General features: G+C 42.5%; 6 protein-coding genes across 6 annotated transcripts; 4 read left to right on the top strand and 2 right to left on the bottom strand. All coding sequences in view use genetic code 12, as the record gives it.

Moving 5' to 3' along the window:
• Positions 1–431: 431 nt before the first annotated feature.
• PDC2 (Pdc2p) lies at positions 432–3,362 on the top strand (the record flags this gene model as incomplete). The annotated part of the gene is made up of 1 exon (XM_064999487.1): positions 432–3,362. One exon carries the CDS (start codon positions 432–434, stop codon positions 3,360–3,362), a length of 2,931 nt encoding a protein of 976 aa, XP_064855559.1.
• Positions 3,363–4,612: 1,250 nt separating this feature from the next.
• RAX2 (Rax2p) lies at positions 4,613–8,713 on the bottom strand (the record flags this gene model as incomplete). The annotated part of the gene is made up of 1 exon (XM_064999486.1): positions 4,613–8,713. One exon carries the CDS (start codon positions 8,711–8,713, stop codon positions 4,613–4,615), a length of 4,101 nt encoding a protein of 1,366 aa, XP_064855558.1.
• Positions 8,714–9,298: 585 nt separating this feature from the next.
• On the bottom strand, positions 9,299–11,017 carry DASC09_059010 (aspartyl protease; the record flags this gene model as incomplete). Its single annotated transcript, XM_064999485.1, has 1 exon — positions 9,299–11,017. The coding sequence occupies one exon, from the start codon at positions 11,015–11,017 to the stop codon at positions 9,299–9,301; it is 1,719 nt and encodes a 572-aa protein (XP_064855557.1).
• Positions 11,018–11,991: 974 nt separating this feature from the next.
• Positions 11,992–14,871, top strand: DASC09_059000 (chitin synthase; the record flags this gene model as incomplete). Its single annotated transcript, XM_064999484.1, has 1 exon — positions 11,992–14,871. The coding sequence occupies one exon, from the start codon at positions 11,992–11,994 to the stop codon at positions 14,869–14,871; it is 2,880 nt and encodes a 959-aa protein (XP_064855556.1).
• Positions 14,872–15,592: 721 nt separating this feature from the next.
• On the top strand, positions 15,593–19,012 carry DASC09_058990 (uncharacterized protein; the record flags this gene model as incomplete). Its single annotated transcript, XM_064999483.1, has 1 exon — positions 15,593–19,012. One exon carries the CDS (start codon positions 15,593–15,595, stop codon positions 19,010–19,012), a length of 3,420 nt encoding a protein of 1,139 aa, XP_064855555.1.
• Positions 19,013–19,408: 396 nt separating this feature from the next.
• On the top strand, positions 19,409–20,032 carry DASC09_058980 (histone deacetylase complex subunit SAP30 Sin3-binding domain-containing protein; the record flags this gene model as incomplete). The annotated part of the gene is made up of 1 exon (XM_064999482.1): positions 19,409–20,032. The coding sequence occupies one exon, from the start codon at positions 19,409–19,411 to the stop codon at positions 20,030–20,032; it is 624 nt and encodes a 207-aa protein (XP_064855554.1).
• Positions 20,033–20,404: the final 372 nt, after the last annotated feature.

Here is a 20,404-nt window from a genome sequence, read left to right as displayed (position 1 = left end):
AACCGCCCAGGAAGACCCAGTTCCCAATTATTATTTAATATTCTTCACTCTTTTCGTCCTTCTTCAGTCTTCTACTATAGAATCGTGATTAGAAAGGCGCGTGTTTCACCTGATTTGATTGGCTACTACTCAACAAGCATCAGTGCCGTATTGTCTCCGAAACCTGTCAAAATTAAATGAGAAAAGTAAAAACTAAAACTAAAACAAGTTGTTGCCACCTTTTCTGTTCAATAAATAAATCACATTAAAGGATTTTCCAATCTTCCTATTGTCAATCTGGCGCCCTGTTATTATATCTCATAAATTAACTCATCAAGATTATTATATCAAAAAAAAAAAAAATCAATCAATCGAAACATCAAGAAAAAACAAAAAAGATCACAATTCCAACAAACAAACAATTCCAAAAAAGTATTTACCAATAACTAAATATGAGTATGGGAAATATACAGAAGATGGGGTACACCATTAGGCAAAAGATTGACATTTGTCTAATGGCTGAAGCAAACCCCGAGATGACCCAGGCCGACTTAGCTAATTGGGCCAAGAAGAAGTACCACACAATCAAGCCGCCCTCACAGACCACAATATCAAGAATTCTTTCCAAGAAAAATGAATTGATTGCCCTCAAAGAACACGAGTTCAAGCTTATCAGAAGACGAAAACCTTCAAACGTGCTTCTCCGAGAAATTTTGACCGAATGGATATCGCAATCGGTTTGGGACGGGATACCCATCACCATCCCAATAATCCAAAACTCGGCTACCACTTTGTGGAAGATCTTACCAGTAAATTCAAAAGAAGGTAACGGCGAGTTTAGCCACAAATGGTGTAACCATTTTCTCGGCAAAATGAATGTGAATTTGAGCAACTTGGATAATGAGTTGGTCAAACCAAGCAAAATATGGAATTTGGCGACCGAAAGATTACAATTGAAATCGTACTTGAAACTGTTCAATCTAAAGGACATTTTTGTGTTAGACGATTTCTTTCTCTACTATAAGCTCCCGTTGGACCAAAAGTATGTCAAGGATGAGTATTACCATGACCCTGCCAACGCCACCACCAATGATTCAAGGATTCTCCAAAATAAAAACGGGGTGACGGTTTTGTTAACCACCAACGCCGATGGGTCCGAAAAGTTGGAACCGTTATTAATTGGTCATTACCAGAATATGGTTTGCTTTGAAGGAAAGCCAATCACCAAAATTACCAAAAAATACGAACTTAGCTACAAGACCAATAAAAAAGCCTGGTTGACTTCGATACAATTGTCTGATTGGTTATCAACTTTGGACAAGCGATTATCGATTGCCGGAAGGGATATCGTGTTAATTTTGGATGATGCGCCAAGTCATCGAGTGGTCAATATGAAGCTAGATTTCATCAAACTTGTGTTTGTTCATAATCCGAATATCGATAACAAAGCCGCCCTTGTTGACACTAACTTGTTGACGTCACAAAGGCAAAGATTTCTACCGATGGACTTGGGGATTTTTAGAGAATTCAAGATATTGTATCGGTTACAGCAATATCTATTGTCAATTAGTTTACAGTCAAAGTTGAGACCTCCGTCAAAGATATTGGAATTGGACCAGCACTCAATAAGTTTAGTCGACGTAATGATCATGATCAAAAATGCCTGGTCAAACGTGTCAGTAGAGATTATTAGGAATTCTTTTATCAATACCGATATCATTGATTTGGAAGAATATACAAAGCAGCAATTCGACGGGTCGGGTGACGACAAAATAACCAATATTGGTAATCACAAATCATACTGGGGTGATTCTATCAATGATGCTTCGGATAGTAATGATTCGGAAGGGAACACTCATAGTGCGGCGTCTTTATCTCAAAATACCGCTACCGATTTCAAGAATTCGGAATATAAGTTGATGCAAATCATCAAAAAGTTGAACGTTCACGAGCCGTGGGAAATTGATATGCTAACCAACTTGGGAGTCGAAGATAAATTTTTGTCGTATCAAACGCCAACCGAGATGGTTGATGCGTGTATTGTCGAAGAATATGAACCAAACAATAATAATACCAAAGGGTCAACTAGAAATGGATCTGAGAGATCCAAGCTTTTGAAAAAAGATTCCAAGCCTGTGGTGAATGCCGCAGGATTTGTCGACCAAAGACAAATAAATAATCCACCTCCACCACCGCCAGCAGCAGCAGCGCAAGTGGACCCGGTACCAGAACCTCAGCCACCGGTGAAAGACAATGATGTTGATGATATTATGATCAAGGACCTCAATTTTGGGAATTCCAAAAACGATCCAATAATGGAAAGCTATGATAGTTATTTGAGTAATTGGGTACCAGAATCCAACGACTTTAAATTCAATTTTGACTCGGATCAAGGTAATGCCGCTGATTTTAATTTGTTCAATTACGGCGACGATAAACCGGTGTTTGATTTAGCGACTTTGGACACTGCCAATAATCTCTACGGTTTTAACGCTTCAAAAGATGCGAATTTTGGGTTTCAAGGACTCCCGTCGCATGTTGATCCTCCATCGGTTTCGCTTAACCCTGCCACTGCGCCACAGTATAACCAACATGTTAATAGATACACTGCCAATTCGTTGTACCTGGACCCGATCAAGAAAGGTAACATGTCGAGTATTATTACCATTCCTGACAATAGCCGGTCGTTTGGAGTGCTCTACTCGAAAAAACGGAAAGTGTCGAGTCTTGAAAATGATAACCCCAACCCTCCAAGTCTTTTCAGCTCTCCAAGAAACCCTGAGCTGTTGGGGAAATCCGATTCGTTTAATAGTGCCAGCAACTACCCTGTGGGAGGACCATTCAATAATTCCAAGAATAGTTCGACGGTGTCGTCGCCGCAAAATTTCCTGGATATCAATAAACCGCTGTCGGAATTGACTCCGAGAAATCCGTTATCGCAAATGACCAGCCATACCAGCTTTGGCACCACCACTACTGGGGATTACTCGAATATAAATAATGGGACTTTGAGCATGACTCCCCAAGGGAAAGCTAGCTTATTGTTGGCGGTGGTGAATGCCGCGAATAATGGGGAGTTTAGATTATCTGAGAGCTGTATCAATGAACTTGTGTCGCAATTGTATAATCAGGTTAGTATTGTCCAACAACAAACCGACCAGAACCCGCAAATGATGGGTAGTGGTGGTAATGATGGTAATATGGATTTGAGTGGGTTATCACAATACCTTGCCCAGAGTTTGGAATTGAGCGGTGGTAACCATGCGTATGCCAATAGTGCTACTAGTATTAATAACAATAATATCAATAACAATAATATCAATAATAATAATAATAATGGTAATAACATCAATGATAATAGTTCATCGGGAATGAATTTTTAAACAAGCAAAAATTGTCATTGGAGGATGTTTGTTTCTTTTGTACATTGATTGGGGCTTTTAAAGGTTTCCTGTATATCATCATTATATTATTTAAATATAGAACTATTTCGATTCATAATGAGCCTGGACAAAAAATTTCTACTGATGAAGTTGGGACAGTTGTACATTTTTTTTGTATTTCATATCAGTTTTTAGACATTGTAGGTTCATTCATATAAGGGGGAGGGGGGAAACTAGCTCCCAGAGGATAGAAGAGGTGGTGGTAGTGGATAATGGGTAACTTCCAAGCAGATTGAATATAAAAAATCAAAATATCAAGAGGAGGAGGAGGAGGAGGAGGTATTACCGCCAAGAGCTTACTTAGAAGGACATTTTTAGCAATATATTTATATGATCATGATATATGGACGCTGAGATGATATGAGGAGGGGATTTTTTTTTTATCCTCTGAATGATAATTAATCCCCCCTCCCCCCTCTGATATTTTCTCTAATAATAATAATAATGAATCCCCATGATGTTTTTTTTTTTTTCTTCTCTAATAATAAATAATGTAATACCTCCACGATATCTCGCTATCTAATGATAATAAAAATCGTAATTCCAACTTATCTTCAAAGAAATGAGAATTTTTTTTTTTTTTTTATTTATTTATTACCTTTTGATATCTCAAGTTGAATAAAATAAGGATATATCCACACATACAGGCAAGAAGGAAGAAAATGGACTTTATAATGAAATAACAAACATAGAGGTTGGAAAAAAAAAAAGAAAAGATTTGAATAGATAAATAGATAAATAGATAAATAGATAAATAGATAAATAGATAAATAGATAAATAGATAAATAGATAAATAGATAAATAAAATAAAGGGGTCTAAAAAAATAAAAATAAAATAAAGAAATAGGTAAATAAAAAACTAAAATCTAAAGAAATCAATCAATCAAACAAACAAACAAACAAACAAACATCAATAAGCAGGAACAGAAAATATCAATTGGTATTATCACGATCGTTGGTCAAACAGATTAGGAAAACGACAAACAAGCAGAGCAACAAAGAGGAAAAAGAAAAAGAAAAAGAAAAAGAAAAAGAAAAAGAAAATGATCTAGACAAAGCAAACTTTATTATAACAACAGAACATGGGCAAAGAAAGCAAATAAAAAAAAAAAAAAAATAATAATAATTTCTAACAAATAAAAAATAATAATATCACAAATGGTTTTTTTTTTCTTTTTTTGCTTTCCCGCTAAAGTTTTTCATTGGTGAATTTAAACTCGTCCATGGTGCTGAATAATTGATCTGGTGGAACGGTTTGTACCATATCGTCTTCCTCAATTCTTTGCACCTGTTCGTCGTACCCATCGTGCTTACGTTTCCAAAACAAAATGACCAACGCCAATAATACAAGCAACATCATTGTCCCCACTGCCAACGCCAACCCAATAAACACAATCCACCCTCGGTCCATCAAATGCTTCACCGCATTGGCTTCGGCCAAATCCACGGCAACCGCATTATTGACCAAGAAATCATTGATTGTTGAGCCATTGACCAAAGTGTCGTCGGAAGTGGTGGTATAAAGGTATGGGATCCAAGCAGTACCGTTGAAAATCGCCGCGGTCATCGACAAATTACTATAACTATTGAACACAATATTACCAACCACCAAAAGCGCCTGTTCACTGGAGTCAAAGTAAGTGTTATAACCCTTGGTTTGTGCCACCGATTTGTTGGCAACAATGTCAATCAATTGGAACTTGGAGAATGTCGAATTCGAATTCAATTCATCGCCAATGGTATCTAATCTCACCCAATTGGATTTGTTGTATCCACTGACAAAATTATCACCCATTACCAACATTCTATTGCCAGAAGTAACCGCACCATCAACCAAGATGTATCTGTTAATTTCCCCAGGAATCGCCGCCGTACTGCCACTGCTGCTACTACTACTACTACTACTATCATCATCCCTTTTCTTGATCGAGGTGGTGGCAAATTGATCCAAAGTTTTGAAACTTTGGTCGTCGAAATCATAGTTGGTGAAGAAATACGAACTGCCACTAATGACAAACTCCCCAGCAATAAGTAATTGGTCGCTTTCACTAGTAATGTTCATGTAGTTGATCACCCCGCTGGAAATACTGGTCGAAGCGTCATTTTCCCATCTTTGGGCTTCCATATCAAAAGTACAGAAACTTTGACATGGCAACGCCGAAGCAGTGTCAAAATCGCCACCAACGTAAACTTTATAATTGCCGTCGTAGTAAAAAGTATTGATTTCTGCCCCAACAGACGACCCACTTTTAGTGATGGCACCAGGAATCGAAAAGTTGCCGTAAACTAAATCATAAATGAAAACGTTGGAGGTCGAATCATTGTTATAAGTGGCAACGCCATCAAGACCAATAAATAAGAATCGCGATTCCCCGTCTTTAGACAAAGTCGTCACTGAAGAATTACTCCAGTCAATCACATCGTCAAAGCCGGTAAGTTTACCATTATTGTTGAGCAACAAGTTACTTTCATTGGAATCGGCGGTGAAATTACCCCCGACAACGGTGAACGAATCATTGACGTACAATAATTGGTTGATGACATTACCGGAACCGCTGAAATTGATTGGTAAAGTGGAAAACGCGTCTTTTTCATCGAGAGACACCGCACTGGACGCCATCAATCCCAAGATCGCCAAATGACCACTCATCAACATGGCGCTAGAACCTTGGTGGGCCCCGGTGATGTTGAGGTACAACCCAGTGGTGTTGAAATCGTCATTACTAAACCATTTCTTGTTCAAGTTATCCCACACATTCATGGTTTCAAAATTGGAATCGTAAAAGATAAAGAATTCTGTCGCGTCAATGGTGACGGTATTAATAAACGCCACTTCCCCAGAATTTGCGATCCCCGAATCAAGACTAAACCAATCGTCATTGTTGGACAACACCGCCACTTTGGTCAACGCATTGTTATCGGAATTTGCGGTGGATGACAAACTGGAAACCGATGCTTTGGTCACGGTATCGTTGAAATCGCCAACCACGAATAGTTGGTTGTTGATCTGTTTGATCATTTTCACTTCGCCATTCAAACCGTCGTTATAATTGTTAACTTTTGACAACTCAAGGTTATTATTAATGTCGGCAGCAGTCCCCACACTAAGACCCAACAAATTTGAACCATCGTTACTGGTGGTGAATTGCCCGGCAACATAAATAGTGTCATTAAGGTACTCCAACGAGTTGATGATCGAGTTATTTGGCAACGTGGTGGCCCCAAATTGATTGATCGAGGAATTACCAACAAACTTGTTAGTGAAATCTTCAGAGCTGAAATTGTAGCTATCATAATTACTTGGGAATTTGGTAAAGTTGATCAACGAGTATTCAAATAGCCCGTTCAACGGGATCTTATAGTCGGAATGATTGAAAGAAATTGAGCTATTAGAGCTGACGGTTCTGGTGGTGGTGGAATTGGTGGAGTTGGACAAATCATCGAGTCCCAATACGGTGATGGCAACCTTATCAACGACAATGGTGGCCGAGGTGCTAGAGCCCGAATCCACCACGGTGACTTCGATACTTGGTCTACCGGTATCACTGATATTCAAATGGCCGTCCCAAAGGTTTTCGATTTTTTCAAACTGGTTAGTTTGGGCACTGGTGAATTTACGCAACGAGGTACCATTACTATCGAGCAAATTGACTTGGACGGTGCCTCTGGTGTCACAAGTATTATCACTTTGACAACCTGGAGTGATATAATCGATAGAATAGTTACCGGCATAAGTGATGTTTGGGTAAAAAGTGACCCCGACATTTTCTGACGCGGCGGTGGAGACATCACTAATTGAATTGGTCATGTATTGACCGGTGACCGAGATGTCCCAGCCAGTTCCGTTAACCGAGGAATACGAGCTGTTACTGGAGGTCCCGCAACTGGCTTCGTTCAAAGTATCGTTACCAAAGGTCAAGATTTGGGTACTGAACATTTGAATACCGTTCAACCCGGCTTGCGAGCCAAAATAATCGATAATATGGAAGTTTAAGTAATCAACTTCGAGATCGTTGACGAAGCCGAAATCTTGATAACTGTCAGTCCATTGCAAAGACGCGGCGACCCCGCCATCGTTGCTGAAGCTAACATTGGTGAGTGACGAGTCGTTAACGTTGGCATAGGCGGTGGACAAGTCTGAGTGGTTGAACAACGGGCACCAGGCGTCACATTGCATCAAAGTGTTAGTGGTGGGGTCGATGTAGGTCAAATTCATGATGGAATTGGAAGGGGAGGTGTATAATCTAAAAGTTTTGACCCCGGTGTCGTCGAGTCGAGAATTGTAAACCCTAATCTTGGATGGAGACACCGTGAAGGGCAAAGTGGCCAACCACGCACCCAATTGTCCGGAATTAACAAGCCAGTTGTCTGAATCGGTAGGACAAATGATTTCGCTGGCCGCCACCGACCCTGATTCAGTATTATCGGCTTCAAACGACGCGTATTTGAACGATACAAGTTGTTCGGTTTGAATGTAAACTTCTTCGGTGGTGGTGGAATTGTCTTGAGACGAGGTGTTGGTCGATAAGTATTTTTCGTTGAGAAGATAATACGTTTGGTTGGTGTATTGTAATTGAGGAACCCCTAGAGCGTAGAAGCTGCCGCCAAACACCAAGGTGTTATCGCCGGCTTTGGAAATCGAGGTGACTTCCGAATCTTGGTTGAACCCTTTGAATGGGATGTGTGATAAACTGTTGGAGGTGAAGTTATAAATCAAGGCACCATAAGTGTCTTTATAAGTCAATTTACCGGCGATGTACACCACGGAATTATCAACATCTCCGTAGATGGCGTTGATGGCGTCGCTGGAGATATCGTTATTTGGGTCCAAATTGGTGAAACTGTTGGAGGTGATGTTAAAATAGGCCAATGAACCAATGGTGGTTGGGGAGGTGGAGTTGCCAATCAAGGTGATGTGATCGAATGATCCGGCAATGATGAACCCGTCATCCCCATAAGAGTCAATGAGATCGACTTGTCCATTGAGGTCACCCAATGGGAAGACGTTAGCGTTGGAATCTTGGTAATATAAGGTGTTTAATGAAGCGTTGAAGTCGCTAACGTTGGTGGTCAACAAGTATTGTTGCAAAGGATAATTGAAGAAGGACACCGAGTCGAACTGGCCGGCAAATTCCAATTTGTTGCCAATGGTGCTGAAATCAAACGTTGGTCTTTCGATGGTGGTTAAGGAGTTGGAAAGGGCGTATATAGGGTTGATGGAAATCGCCAACAATATTAGAAACGCCAGAATATTTGGCACCACCCGATCTAGGGTGTATGTCCTCGTCATTTTTGGTGATTTGTATTTGTATTTGTATTTGTATTTTATTTTATTTTATTTATTTATATTATTAGGGAGGATGTGATGTATTTGGGGTCTGGTTACTGTAATTTGTTAATGAATGAATGTCAGTTGGTTAGGGAATGCTAAAAATAAAACCTGGCAGTGTTTTGAGGTAACGAAGGAAAAAGGGGGAGGGGGGAAAGGCCAAGGGGGATTATATTTGCTTGTTATTGGTTGGTTGTAAATGATAGATTATATACATATAATATATATTATCTGTTGAATCAAGCCAGGTTTTGTATAATAACCAATGGAGTAAATAATGGTAACTGTGTGTGACAACACAATTTTTTTTTTTTTCTTCCTTTCCCTAAAAAAAAAAAATTGTTTTGGGTCAAAGAATGTAAAACACCCAAAAGGGGGAACGAACGGTGTGTGTGCGCTCTTATTTTCATTCACCGCACCATTTCGATCTGGGGTCACCCGGAGGTACACCTGTGGGAGATACTTACAACGACGCTTAGGTACATATAGATACATATCAATATGATATAATATTATATTATATATATATATATATATATCCACAAATCAATAGAAAGAGAATGTCAAACATCCAATCACCATGCCAATCATCCCCATGGAGATTGACATACGATTGCCAGAATTTTTAGTCCCACTGGATCCACCAGAACCTATGTTTCCAGTTTCTTTGGTGACACTGCCAGAATAGGTTGCGCTGTAAGAAGCAGCCAGCACCGCCAGAGGAATTGCCGAGGTGCTATCACTACTGACAAGCTCGATATCACTTGATGAGACATCATACACTGCTTGGGCCAACGATACTTGATAATTATCGAGGTCATAAACCACGTAGGCGGCGGAGAGGAAGCTATCACCCAACACCGCACTGTTATCACCAGCATCCATCAAGGCCAACACACAAGTCGAGCTCTTGGAGGAACTGATGATGTTGCCCGAAGAATCAACGAGTTGTACCCCGTCGGTCGAGCTCAAGAAGTTGGAGAGGGGGACAACGATAGACGCCCCAGTGAAATCAAAGGTGATGTTGTAGTTCAGGGCAATGGAGCACGACGCGGTATAATACCCCGAAGATTTGGAGTAAGTTGCCCCGATGGCGGTGGCAATGTTGTTGATGAAGGTGACTGGGAGGTAGGTTAAGGTGGTACCGGAATCAAGAAGGGCAGGGATCGATGAGTTAGACACGGTGACGGTGTTGGACGACGAAGACGAAGTGATGGAGGATAAAGTGATTTCAAACTTCACTGGTTGGGAGTAACCTTGACTTTTCAAAGTGTTGACGACGGCGACGGTGGTCAAGGTGCCAGAGTATTTTGAGTGGTCGATTGCTCCAAAGAGAATGGCGCCATCTTCAGCGGCAAGGTCGTTGAGGTATAATGAGTAGACGTTACGAGGGATGATACCTTCTGCGACAAGTTTCATGGGGAAATTGAGGTAAGTGTAACTGGAGGAGACGGAGTTTGCGTTGGAGTAAGTGGTTTCCAACCCTGCGAGCCCGACCCCAAACACCCCCATGGTGGAGTTAGTTTCGTTGGCAAGGGCAAACGAGAAGTCAGTGACGGAGACGTTACCCAAGGATAACGAGTCGTAGACCCAAGTGCCGCTGGCAAAGGTGTCGTCACCGTATTTGATGAGGAAGTCTGTGTTGTTGGAGTTGAAGGTGGACGAGTTTGATTGGTCAAAGGTGCCGTAGGAGCTACAGTCCATGGTTGCCAGGGCGGTGGAGGTATCGATGGATTGGGTTTGGGATTGGGTTGAGCCAGAGCCAGAGCCAGAGCCAGAGCCAATGGTGGTGGTGGTGGCGATGACAGTACCGATTTCTGTGAACCAGCTTTCGATTTGTGATATGATGTTTTTTTGAACGATGGTTGGAGATGGGGTGACGATTGTTGAGTCATCAATGATGGTGGTGGAGGAAGGAGGAGGGTTGTTGTTGTTGTTGTTGTTGTTGTTGTTGTTGTTGTTGTTGTTGTTGGCTAGATTTCTTTTTATAATTTGGAAATGATGTTTGTTGGTATGGTTCAATAGTTTTAGACGATTTTCGACGTTTACCGAGGCAGAAGAAGAAGAAGAAGAAGATACACAGTATGGGTTCAGGGCGTCCATTACCCATAGGTCACTGCTGCCAGTATCGATGAGGACACCAATGTTTTGGCCAGGGGTGCCTACGGAGATGTTTGCCATGTAGAAGCTCTGTTGGTTGGATAGTGTTGCTTGGAGACTACTAGAGGATCTTTTCTGTAGCGATGGGATGGCGGCGTATTGCATGTCATTTGTAGAGGAGCCTCTGTGGATGTCGAATGGGATGGCTACTGGGGAGTAGCAGTGAGCTGTGGATAGCGATAGGAGGAATAGGGATAAGATGGGTATTTTCATTGGGAGGGGATGTAAGTATGTATGTAGTAAGGTAAGGTAAGGTAAGGTAATGAAAGATGTGAAAGAATTGTGTGTTATGTTATATATATAATATAAGGCATATATATATATATATAAATATATATAAAACAAAGCAAGGGAAAAAAGAAAGAAAGAAAGAAAGAAGCAAAAGACACCCGCAACCAGTGGGAGACCGGCGGGGGGAGTGCCAAGCGGTAGTGGGGGGAGATCCCTGGGAATGCGGGAGGCAGCGGAGTGTGTCATGTGAGAGAGAGAGAGAGAGAGAGAGAGAGAGAGAGAGAGGCGCAATGAGCGAGGCGGGAAAAGGTTACCCGGTGCACAAACCCACCCTTACACCCTTACACCCTTACACTCACTCATAACCACCAACACACCCGTACACCACTACCACCGCTCTGTCTCCTCTGTCTATTATTGTAACCAAGTTAGCTGCAACGCTCTTTCTCTCTGCCTGCCTGCCTGCCTGCCTGCCTGCCTGCCTTTCAAGTCTGAAACGCTCTTTGAAGCTGTGTCCTCCCCCCACGTGACACAATATCTGGCCACGTACCCCTCCACCGACACTAGCGTGTGTTTCACATTGCATTTGATGCGTCTTTCTTACTTTCCCTATATATATTATATATTAAATATTATACATTATATATATTTTGTGGATCCCCGTCCCTTCCCTTCCCTTCCCTTCCCTGATACCAAACAAAATATAGAAAAAAAAAAAAATTGAAAAAATATATATATTATATATTATATATTATATATTATATATTATATATTATATATTATATCTCTTATACATATACACATACACACATACATTTTTTTTTCAATCCTCCCATATCCAACCAACAATGGCATCGTCCTCTGCCAACATTAATCGTCGCAATCACCGCGACGAAGAGGAAGAAATCACCCCTCTCAACCCTCCCCAAGATATCCCCCTAGGTTCAATCCACCACCACCACAACAACAACAACAACAACAACAGCCAACAATTCTACCAAACAAACACATCCCCTCAACAAACCGGTGACTCCGCCTACACTTACGACTCCGGCTTCCAAAAACCTTCCTCCTCATACCAAGGCAACGGCAACGGCACCGGGGGAAAAACCTCCCAACAACAACATCATCATCATCTTAATAACCCCAACTTTGACTCCCCAGAACACCTTCGTGCCTCATTATACCCTCCTAATGCCTCCGGATCAGGGTTCTACTCCAACTTATTCACCTCCAACCAATCGTTGGCCGAAGAAGAATTCCTCAATTTACCAGTCAGCGGCGACTATTACCCAACAAACACCTGGAACGACGACTACGACCAACGTTCAATGGTCCAAAGATCATCCACCGACTTGCTCAACCCATTTGAAGGCCAACAAACCGGGGGGTCCGCCTTAACAGCAATCCCCACCGGCAACACCCCGATCTTCCAAAATGATGATCATGATATTAATAATATCGATGGCGATGAAGAAGAACTCGATGAAAATGGCCAACCCGCAAGAACTAAAAAAAGATTGGCTGATTTCTTGGGGAATTTGGTGTTTGATTGCCCCGTCTCCAACGATTTATTGAAACAGTACAAGACCAAACACGAAGAACGTGAGTTTTGTTATATGCGTTACACCGCCGCCACCTCCGACCCCACAGAATTCTCGCTCCAACGGTTCACCCTCAGACAACCGTTGTTCAAACCTCCTAGAGCCCCCTGCGAATTGATGATCGTCGTCACCATGTACAACGAAGACGACGTGCTTTTAGGAAGAACCCTCAAAGGGGTGTTCGACAACATCAAGTACCTCTGCTCCAAAAGAAACTCCAAAGTCTGGGGCGTCGAAGGTTGGAAAAAAGTCGTTGTATGTGTCGTCAGCGATGGCCGTACCAAGATCAACACCCGGGCCAGGGCGTTGTTGGCGTGTCTCGGGGTGTACCAAGATGGGTTCGCCAAAAACATGGTCAATGATAAACCGGTCACCGCCCACTTGTACGAATACACCACGTTATTAGGGATCGCCTCGGTCAAAGACGGGGTGGTCAAGCTCACCAACGAAGATACTTGCCCGATCCAATTGCTCTTTTGCCTCAAAGAGAAAAACCAAAAGAAAATCAACTCGCACAGATGGTGTTTCCAAGCGTTTGGCCCGATCCTCCAGCCAAAAGTGGTGATCTTGTTGGACGCCGGGACCGAGCCCGCCAAAAGATCGCTTTACCATCTTTGGAAAACCTTTGACAGGCATAAAAACGTCGGTGGGGCGTGTGGGGAAATTAAAGCGATGTTGGGGCCTCGTGGCAAATTACTCGTCAATCCTTTGATCGCCGCCCAGAACTTCGAGTACAAGATGTCGAACATCCTCGATAAGCCTACCGAGTCGGTGTTTGGGTTCATTTCGGTGTTGCCAGGGGCGTTTTCCGCGTACCGTTACGAAGCTCTACAAAACGATATCACCGGCCATGGACCATTGGAAGCGTATTTCAAAGGGGAAACTTTACATAACCAGGCCGGGGCCGGGATCTTCACCAGTAACATGTACCTTGCCGAAGATCGGATCTTGTGTTTTGAAATTGTCACCAAACGTGATTCCAAATGGGTGTTACGATACGTCAAAGCGGCGTCGGCAGAAACCGATGTGCCTGACAATTTACCAGAATTCGTCCTACAACGTCGTCGGTGGTTGAATGGGTCATTTTTCGCGGCGATTTATTCGATTTTCCATTTCTACAAAGTGTTTCGTTCGTCGCACAACCCCATCAGATTCGCGTTGCTTCTTATCGAGTTCTTGTACAACGCCATCAATTTGCTCGTGTCTTGGTTTTCGCTCGGGTCGTTTTTTTTGGTGTTCCGTATTTTGACCAAAGCCATGGGGGATTCCAACATGTACTTCCCCAAACCCGGGAAAATCATCGCGATCATCTTGCTCTGGATGTACGCCACCGCCACCGTGGCGACGTTCATCTTTTCCTTTGGTAATTCCCCGAAGGGCGCCAGGAAGTCGTATATGGGGATCGCGATTTTTTACGCCGCGTGTATGCTATACATGCTTTTAGCCACGGTGCTTCTTTCGATCAAGACCGTGAAAGGGGCGTTGGAAAGCGAACGTGAAAGTAATGATGGAGATATCAGTTTTGGCGGTCTAGTCAAACAACAATACGTCCGGAGTTTGACGATGTCGGTGCTCGCGACCTACGCGCTTTACACCGTGGCGTCGATCGTGTTCCTCGACCCATGGCATATGATCACCTCGTTTGTCCAATACCTTTTACTCTCTCCTACCTATATCAACGTGCTAAACGTTTATGCGTTCTGTAACGTCCACGATATTTCTTGGGGTACCAAGGGGGACGATGGAGTCAAGACCGATTTAGGGGTGGTGAAGCAATCGGCATCCGGGACGTTTGAAATCGAAATCCCTACCACCGATGAAGAAATCGACTCGTCGTACCGTAAAGAAGCAGAGATGTTGATGGTACCTGAACCCCCAGCCCCACCGAGATCCGGGAAATCCAGCGACGATGAAAAGTTCTATTACGCGTGGGTGAGATCGATGTTGGTGATCACCTGGATCATTTCCAATGTTGGGGTGATTGCCGTGGTGTTGGTCACTGGTGATGAAGCTCTTAAGCAGCAAATCTTCTTGACGGTGATTCTTTATACCGTGGCGGCGCTCGCGGCGTTCAGATGTGTTGGGTGTCTTTCATATTTGGTGTTGAGGGCTATTGGCTATTAGATTTTTGTTTTGTTTTATATACATATTAGTTTTTTTTTTCAATTTTTTTTGTTCTCGTATATATATATATATATATAAGTTAGACAAGTTATATAATAAATAATAAAGTGTTTATTTATATTGTTTTTTTTTTTTTTTTTTTGGATTAAACCAATTGGTAGAGTGAGTGAGGATTTAAAAGGGTTGGTGGTTGTCACATAATCTGATGATAGTAATAGATGATAATAGATAGATAATATTAGATAGATAGATAGATAATAATAGATAATAATAGATAGATAATAATAGATAATGTGGTAATAATGATGATGGTGGTGATATCCACTGCCCCGTTCTCCGGGTGCCACACCCTGCATTCTCCGCCATCAACAATCGTCGAATAAATCAATGGACAACAATATAAATACAAGTACAAAGCTTGCAGGATATATTTCCACTACCATTTATTAGTAACCTCTTCCTCATTCTAGACCATTTAACACGAGGGAGGCTTTTTCCCACACACACACAATATTTTGGTGTTTCACTTGGCAACTTCTCTACTGTTATTTTTTCCTCATTTTTTTTTTTTTTTCTGCTGCCTTTTTCAGTCCCTCCCTCCTATTTTCTCTTCTTTTTCTGAAACGTCACCAAAATTTTGAAAGATCCAACCTTTGATTTTTTTTATTACACTTTACCACAACAAAAAGACAACTAGAAGTTTCCTGTTATTCTTCCACTAATGAGTAACTTCAACTTCAACAGTGGTGGTGGAGGCTACAACAGTCTCGCTCCTCCACGCAGCAGTAATAATAATACTGGCGATGATGGTGATGATGATGATGGTTATGATAACAGATTACCCCAAATGCCCCAGCAGACCCATTCAATGTACGGGGCTGATTCACGTATCCAACAGTATCAGACCCAATACCCCGAACCAACAACCACTCAAGAATCAATACCTATGCAAAATATCGTCCACCATAACCAATCCACCGGGAGACCGTTGCCTCAACAACCTTTCAACAGTTCTTCTGGTTATTTGAACCCTCAACCAACTTCATTACACCCAGCAAACTCCAATACTTCAGGATACTCTGATCCGTTCCAGAACTCTAATCCGTTTGATGAACCGCAGAGTAGTAATATTAATAATCATAATGACGGTAATGATAATGATGATAATGATGATGATCCACTTAATCATGCTTTGAATATGAATGCTTCTTCTTCTGGATATACTTCTTCACAAATCCCTTTGAGTATGCAAAACACCGCTTATGATCAACCAATGTATCCTGATTCCACCGGTTATAATAACTCTGCTAATCTTACTGGTTATGATAGCCCTGCCAGTCATTCTGGGTACGTCTCCAATAATAACACTGGGTACATCTCCAATAATAATAACACTGGCGGAGGATATTTAAGTAATAATACCGGGGGCGGGTACCATAGTAATGCCAGCTTCGCGGTGGTGGGGGACTCATACATGGTAAACCCCGTGGCCCCCAGCGTGGCACTTTATGATAACCAAATGAACCCGATCCGTTTAGGAATCCCTTCAAACACTGGGGGGTCCACCACCAATTTATTTTCCCAAGGGGTGGTGCTATCACAACACCATGGGATGGGGATTGGACAAAATGAACAAAACCAAATCCAAGGACAATTCGAACAAGTCCAAAACCATCAAGCCCCAGCCAGTGGGTTCACCGATGATCCCCAATCACAATACTTGTTGAACCAATCAAAATATGATGATAATGATAATGATGATGGCTACGGTAACGATAATGAAAATCGTGAAGATTCCGATAATATCAACGAAGACGCGTTGTTTTTCGGGAATTTGGCCCTCGATTGCCCGATTCCTTCGAAATTGGCGGCGCATTACAAAATCGCTAAAGATCAAGACCGTCAAGCGGCAGAATTCATGAGAATGAAGTATACTGCCGTGACTTCGCAACCGGAACGGTTTCTTTTTGATAAATTCACCCTCAGACAACAACTTTTCAAGACCCCTAGAGTGCCGTGCGAGATGATGATCGTGGTGACGATGTACAACGAAGACGACATTCTTCTTGGAAGAACCCTCAAGGGGATCTTTGATAACCTCAAGTACTTGTGTCGTAAAAAGAAAGACTGGGGGCCCGAAGGTTGGAAAAAAGTCGTGGTGGCGGTGGTCAGTGATGGGAGAACCAAAATCAATCCCCGGGCTAGAGCGTTGATGGCGAGTCTCGGGTGTTATCAAGAAGGGTTTGCCCAAAGCAAAGTGTTGAAGAAAGACGTGACTTGTCACTTGTACGAACACACCACATTGGCAAATATCCATTCGGTCACCGATAAAGTGAACCTCGATTACGACGATATCATCCCGGTACAAATGATCTTTGCGTTGAAGGAGAAGAACCAAAAAAAGATCAATTCCCACCGGTGGTGTTTCCAGGCGTTGGCCCCGGCGCTCAAACCAGACGTGATTGTGTTGTTTGATGCTGGGACCGAACCGACCCAGAAATCGATTTACAAACTTTGGAGGGAATTCAACCAGAATAAGAACGTTGGTGGGGCGTGCGGGGAGATCAAAGCGATGTTGGGGCCTCGAGGGAAGTTTTTGTACAATGGGCTTTTCAGCGGGTTGCTTGTGGCCGGGCAGAACTTTGAGTACAAGATGTCGAACATCCTCGATAAGCCTACCGAGTCGGTGTTTGGGTTCATTTCGGTGTTGCCAGGGGCGTTTTCCGCGTACCGATTCGAGGCGCTCAAAAACGACGAGATCACCGGCCATGGCCCATTGGAGGCGTATTTCAAAGGGGAAACGTTGCACAACTCTGAAGAAAAACACGATCTTTTCGCCAATAACATGTACCTTGCCGAAGATCGGATCTTGTGTTTTGAGATCGTCACCAAGAGAAACTCGAACTGGGTGTTACGGTACGTGAACACCGCGGCGGCGGCCACCGACGTTCCCGATACCCTTCCAGAGTTCATTTCTCAACGTCGTCGGTGGTTGAACGGGTCATTTTTCGCGGCGATTTACTCGGTGGTGCACTTCAATAAAATCTACCGGTCGTCGCATTCGTTGCCGCGTAAAGTTTTTTTGCAATTGGAGTTTGTTTACAACCTCATCAATATCATTATCTCGTGGTTTTCCGTGGGGTCGTTCTTCCTCGTGTTCCGGATCTTGACGTTAGGGGTGTCGGCGAAAGATGGGATCATGTATTTTGCCCCGGGCAAAGTGTTGGCGATCATTTTACTCTGGCTTTATATCGCGTGCACCATGTCGGTGTTTATCTTTGCGTTTGGCAATAAACCCAAAGGCGCAAAAGGAGCGTATTGGGTGGTGACGATGGTGTACGCGGTGATGATGGGGTACATGATATTCTGTGCCATTTGGATGTCGGTGAAATCGGTGAAGACCATCATCAAGGACGCCACGGGGGCGTTAACCGCGAAGGATTTTGCCGAGAACGCGACGTTCCGAGACTTAGTGATTTCGATGTGCTCGACCTACGTGCTTTACATTGTGTCGTCGGTGATGTACGGCGAGCCGTGGCATATGCTCACGTCGTTCATCCAATACTTGTTATTATCACCGATGTACACCAATATCTTGAACATTTATGCGTTTTGCAACATCCATGACATTTCTTGGGGTACCAAGGGGGACGATGGCAGTGGCGGAGGGGCCAAAGAGACGAAAAAAACCGAGGATGGGAAAGGGTTAGTGTTGGATATTCCTACCACTTCTCAAGAAGTCGATGATTTGTTTGATAAAGAAGAGGGTTTGATCAACACGGTTCCGGGACAAGAATCGGATGACACCCCTGGTGGTGGTGGTGATGATGATGATGCTATTGCTCAGAGGGAAAGAGACCGTAAAAAGAAACTTGCGGAACAAAAAGGAGATTATTATCAGTTCATTAGATCGATGGTGGTGCTTATTTGGTGTATTACCAATGGGGGGCTCATTGCTCTAGTGTTGAATATTGGTGGGGTTCCGACCACCAAGGAGGCATCGGATAAAGATCCAACTGGAGGGACGAATGCCACGACGTATTTGACGGTGATTTTGTGGTTGGTGGCGTCGTTGGCGGGGATCAGGTTTGTTTTTTCGATGACATATTTGGCGTCAAGAGTGTTTAAGGGGTTTAGATGATTTGGTAGGATGTTATTAATTATGAATGTTGTTGTTAATTATTAATTATTAATTATTATTATTATTATTATTATTATTATTATTATTATTATTCTTAATTTTTAATATTCTTAATTTTTATTTTTATTCTTATTATTGGCGTAATTCTTATAATTCTTATTATTCTTACTGTGTCAAGATTGCGTAGAATGTCGAATTGTTAGGCGACTAATAAAGGGTGTGGCACCCAGTGATCCATCAGAGCAGCGTCTTTTTTTTTTTTTTTGGGGCGCAACTTCTGTTATCGATTCCCATCCATCCATCCATCATAATAATAATAATAATAATAATAATAGCCAACATCACAATATATATATATATATATATATATATATATATATCATCAAAACTTATACCATGGGAACAAGAGCATCTAATAAAGAAGGCACTGATTCTGAAAAACCAGGCCACCACCAACACCACAACCAACCATCCACCACCAATACAAACACCACCGCCATCAACCCTTCTTTTACCAATACAAACACCAATACAAACACCAATACCAATACCAATACAAATACCAATAATAGTAATAATAATAATACCACCTCCACCAGTCGAGGATCAAACAAGAGCAAACAACAAGCACTCAAACTTGCCCAAGAACAGTTTCTTGCTAGACACATCAACTCCAACGGACCCCAGGACGAAGACCCCATCGACCCCCTTGATTTCTCGACGTTGCCGGCACTGGGGTTGAACAAGTACCGGGCAAAATATCATCTCGATGTTCCTGAAGCGATGTCGAACTACGGGGTCATGTTATCGACTAAGAAAACTTATAGTGAACGAAGACAGGTACAGGGACCGCCTGGCCATCGGGTGACCAAGCCGGTGTTGGCAGAGGTGGTGAAGCGGCATTTCTTGGGGCAGACGGTGAAGGAGACCGATGTGATTGCCAACTTTTTGTATACGGTGAAGAACGAGGGTGAGTATTGTTTTGTTATTTTTATTTGCAGTGATGTGTTGTGTTACTAACGTTATTTTATCATAGACAAAGCGTTCAAGCTCAAGTTTTGAGGGGGGAAGAGAGAGAGAGAGAGAGAGAGAGAGAGAGAGAGAGAGAGAGAGAGAGAGAGAGAGAGAGAGAGAGAGAGAGAGAGAGAGAGAGAGAGACTAATAAATGGTGATAGTAATAGTGATAGTGATAATAGTAACAGTAGTGGTGATAGCACTTCAGTAGTGCGTGTAGGAGATAAAGAGGGTGTGCGACCTCCATATCCACGTGATCTTTTTTCCCGCTTTTTTTTTTCCGGCAGAAAATTTTTGGGAGAAAAACCAAAAAAAAAAAAAACCAAAAAAACACAGACGAAAAAGAACCTCGACGGCCACCACGACATTTACTGCTGA

This window comes from Saccharomycopsis crataegensis (genome assembly GCF_037102585.1).
Source record: "Saccharomycopsis crataegensis DNA, jcf7180000000098, whole genome shotgun sequence".
NCBI classification, from domain to species: domain Eukaryota; kingdom Fungi; phylum Ascomycota; class Saccharomycetes; order Ascoideales; family Saccharomycopsidaceae; genus Saccharomycopsis; species Saccharomycopsis crataegensis.
Note: the sequence above shows the minus strand (reverse complement) of the source record. Positions and strands in the feature narration are given on the sequence as shown.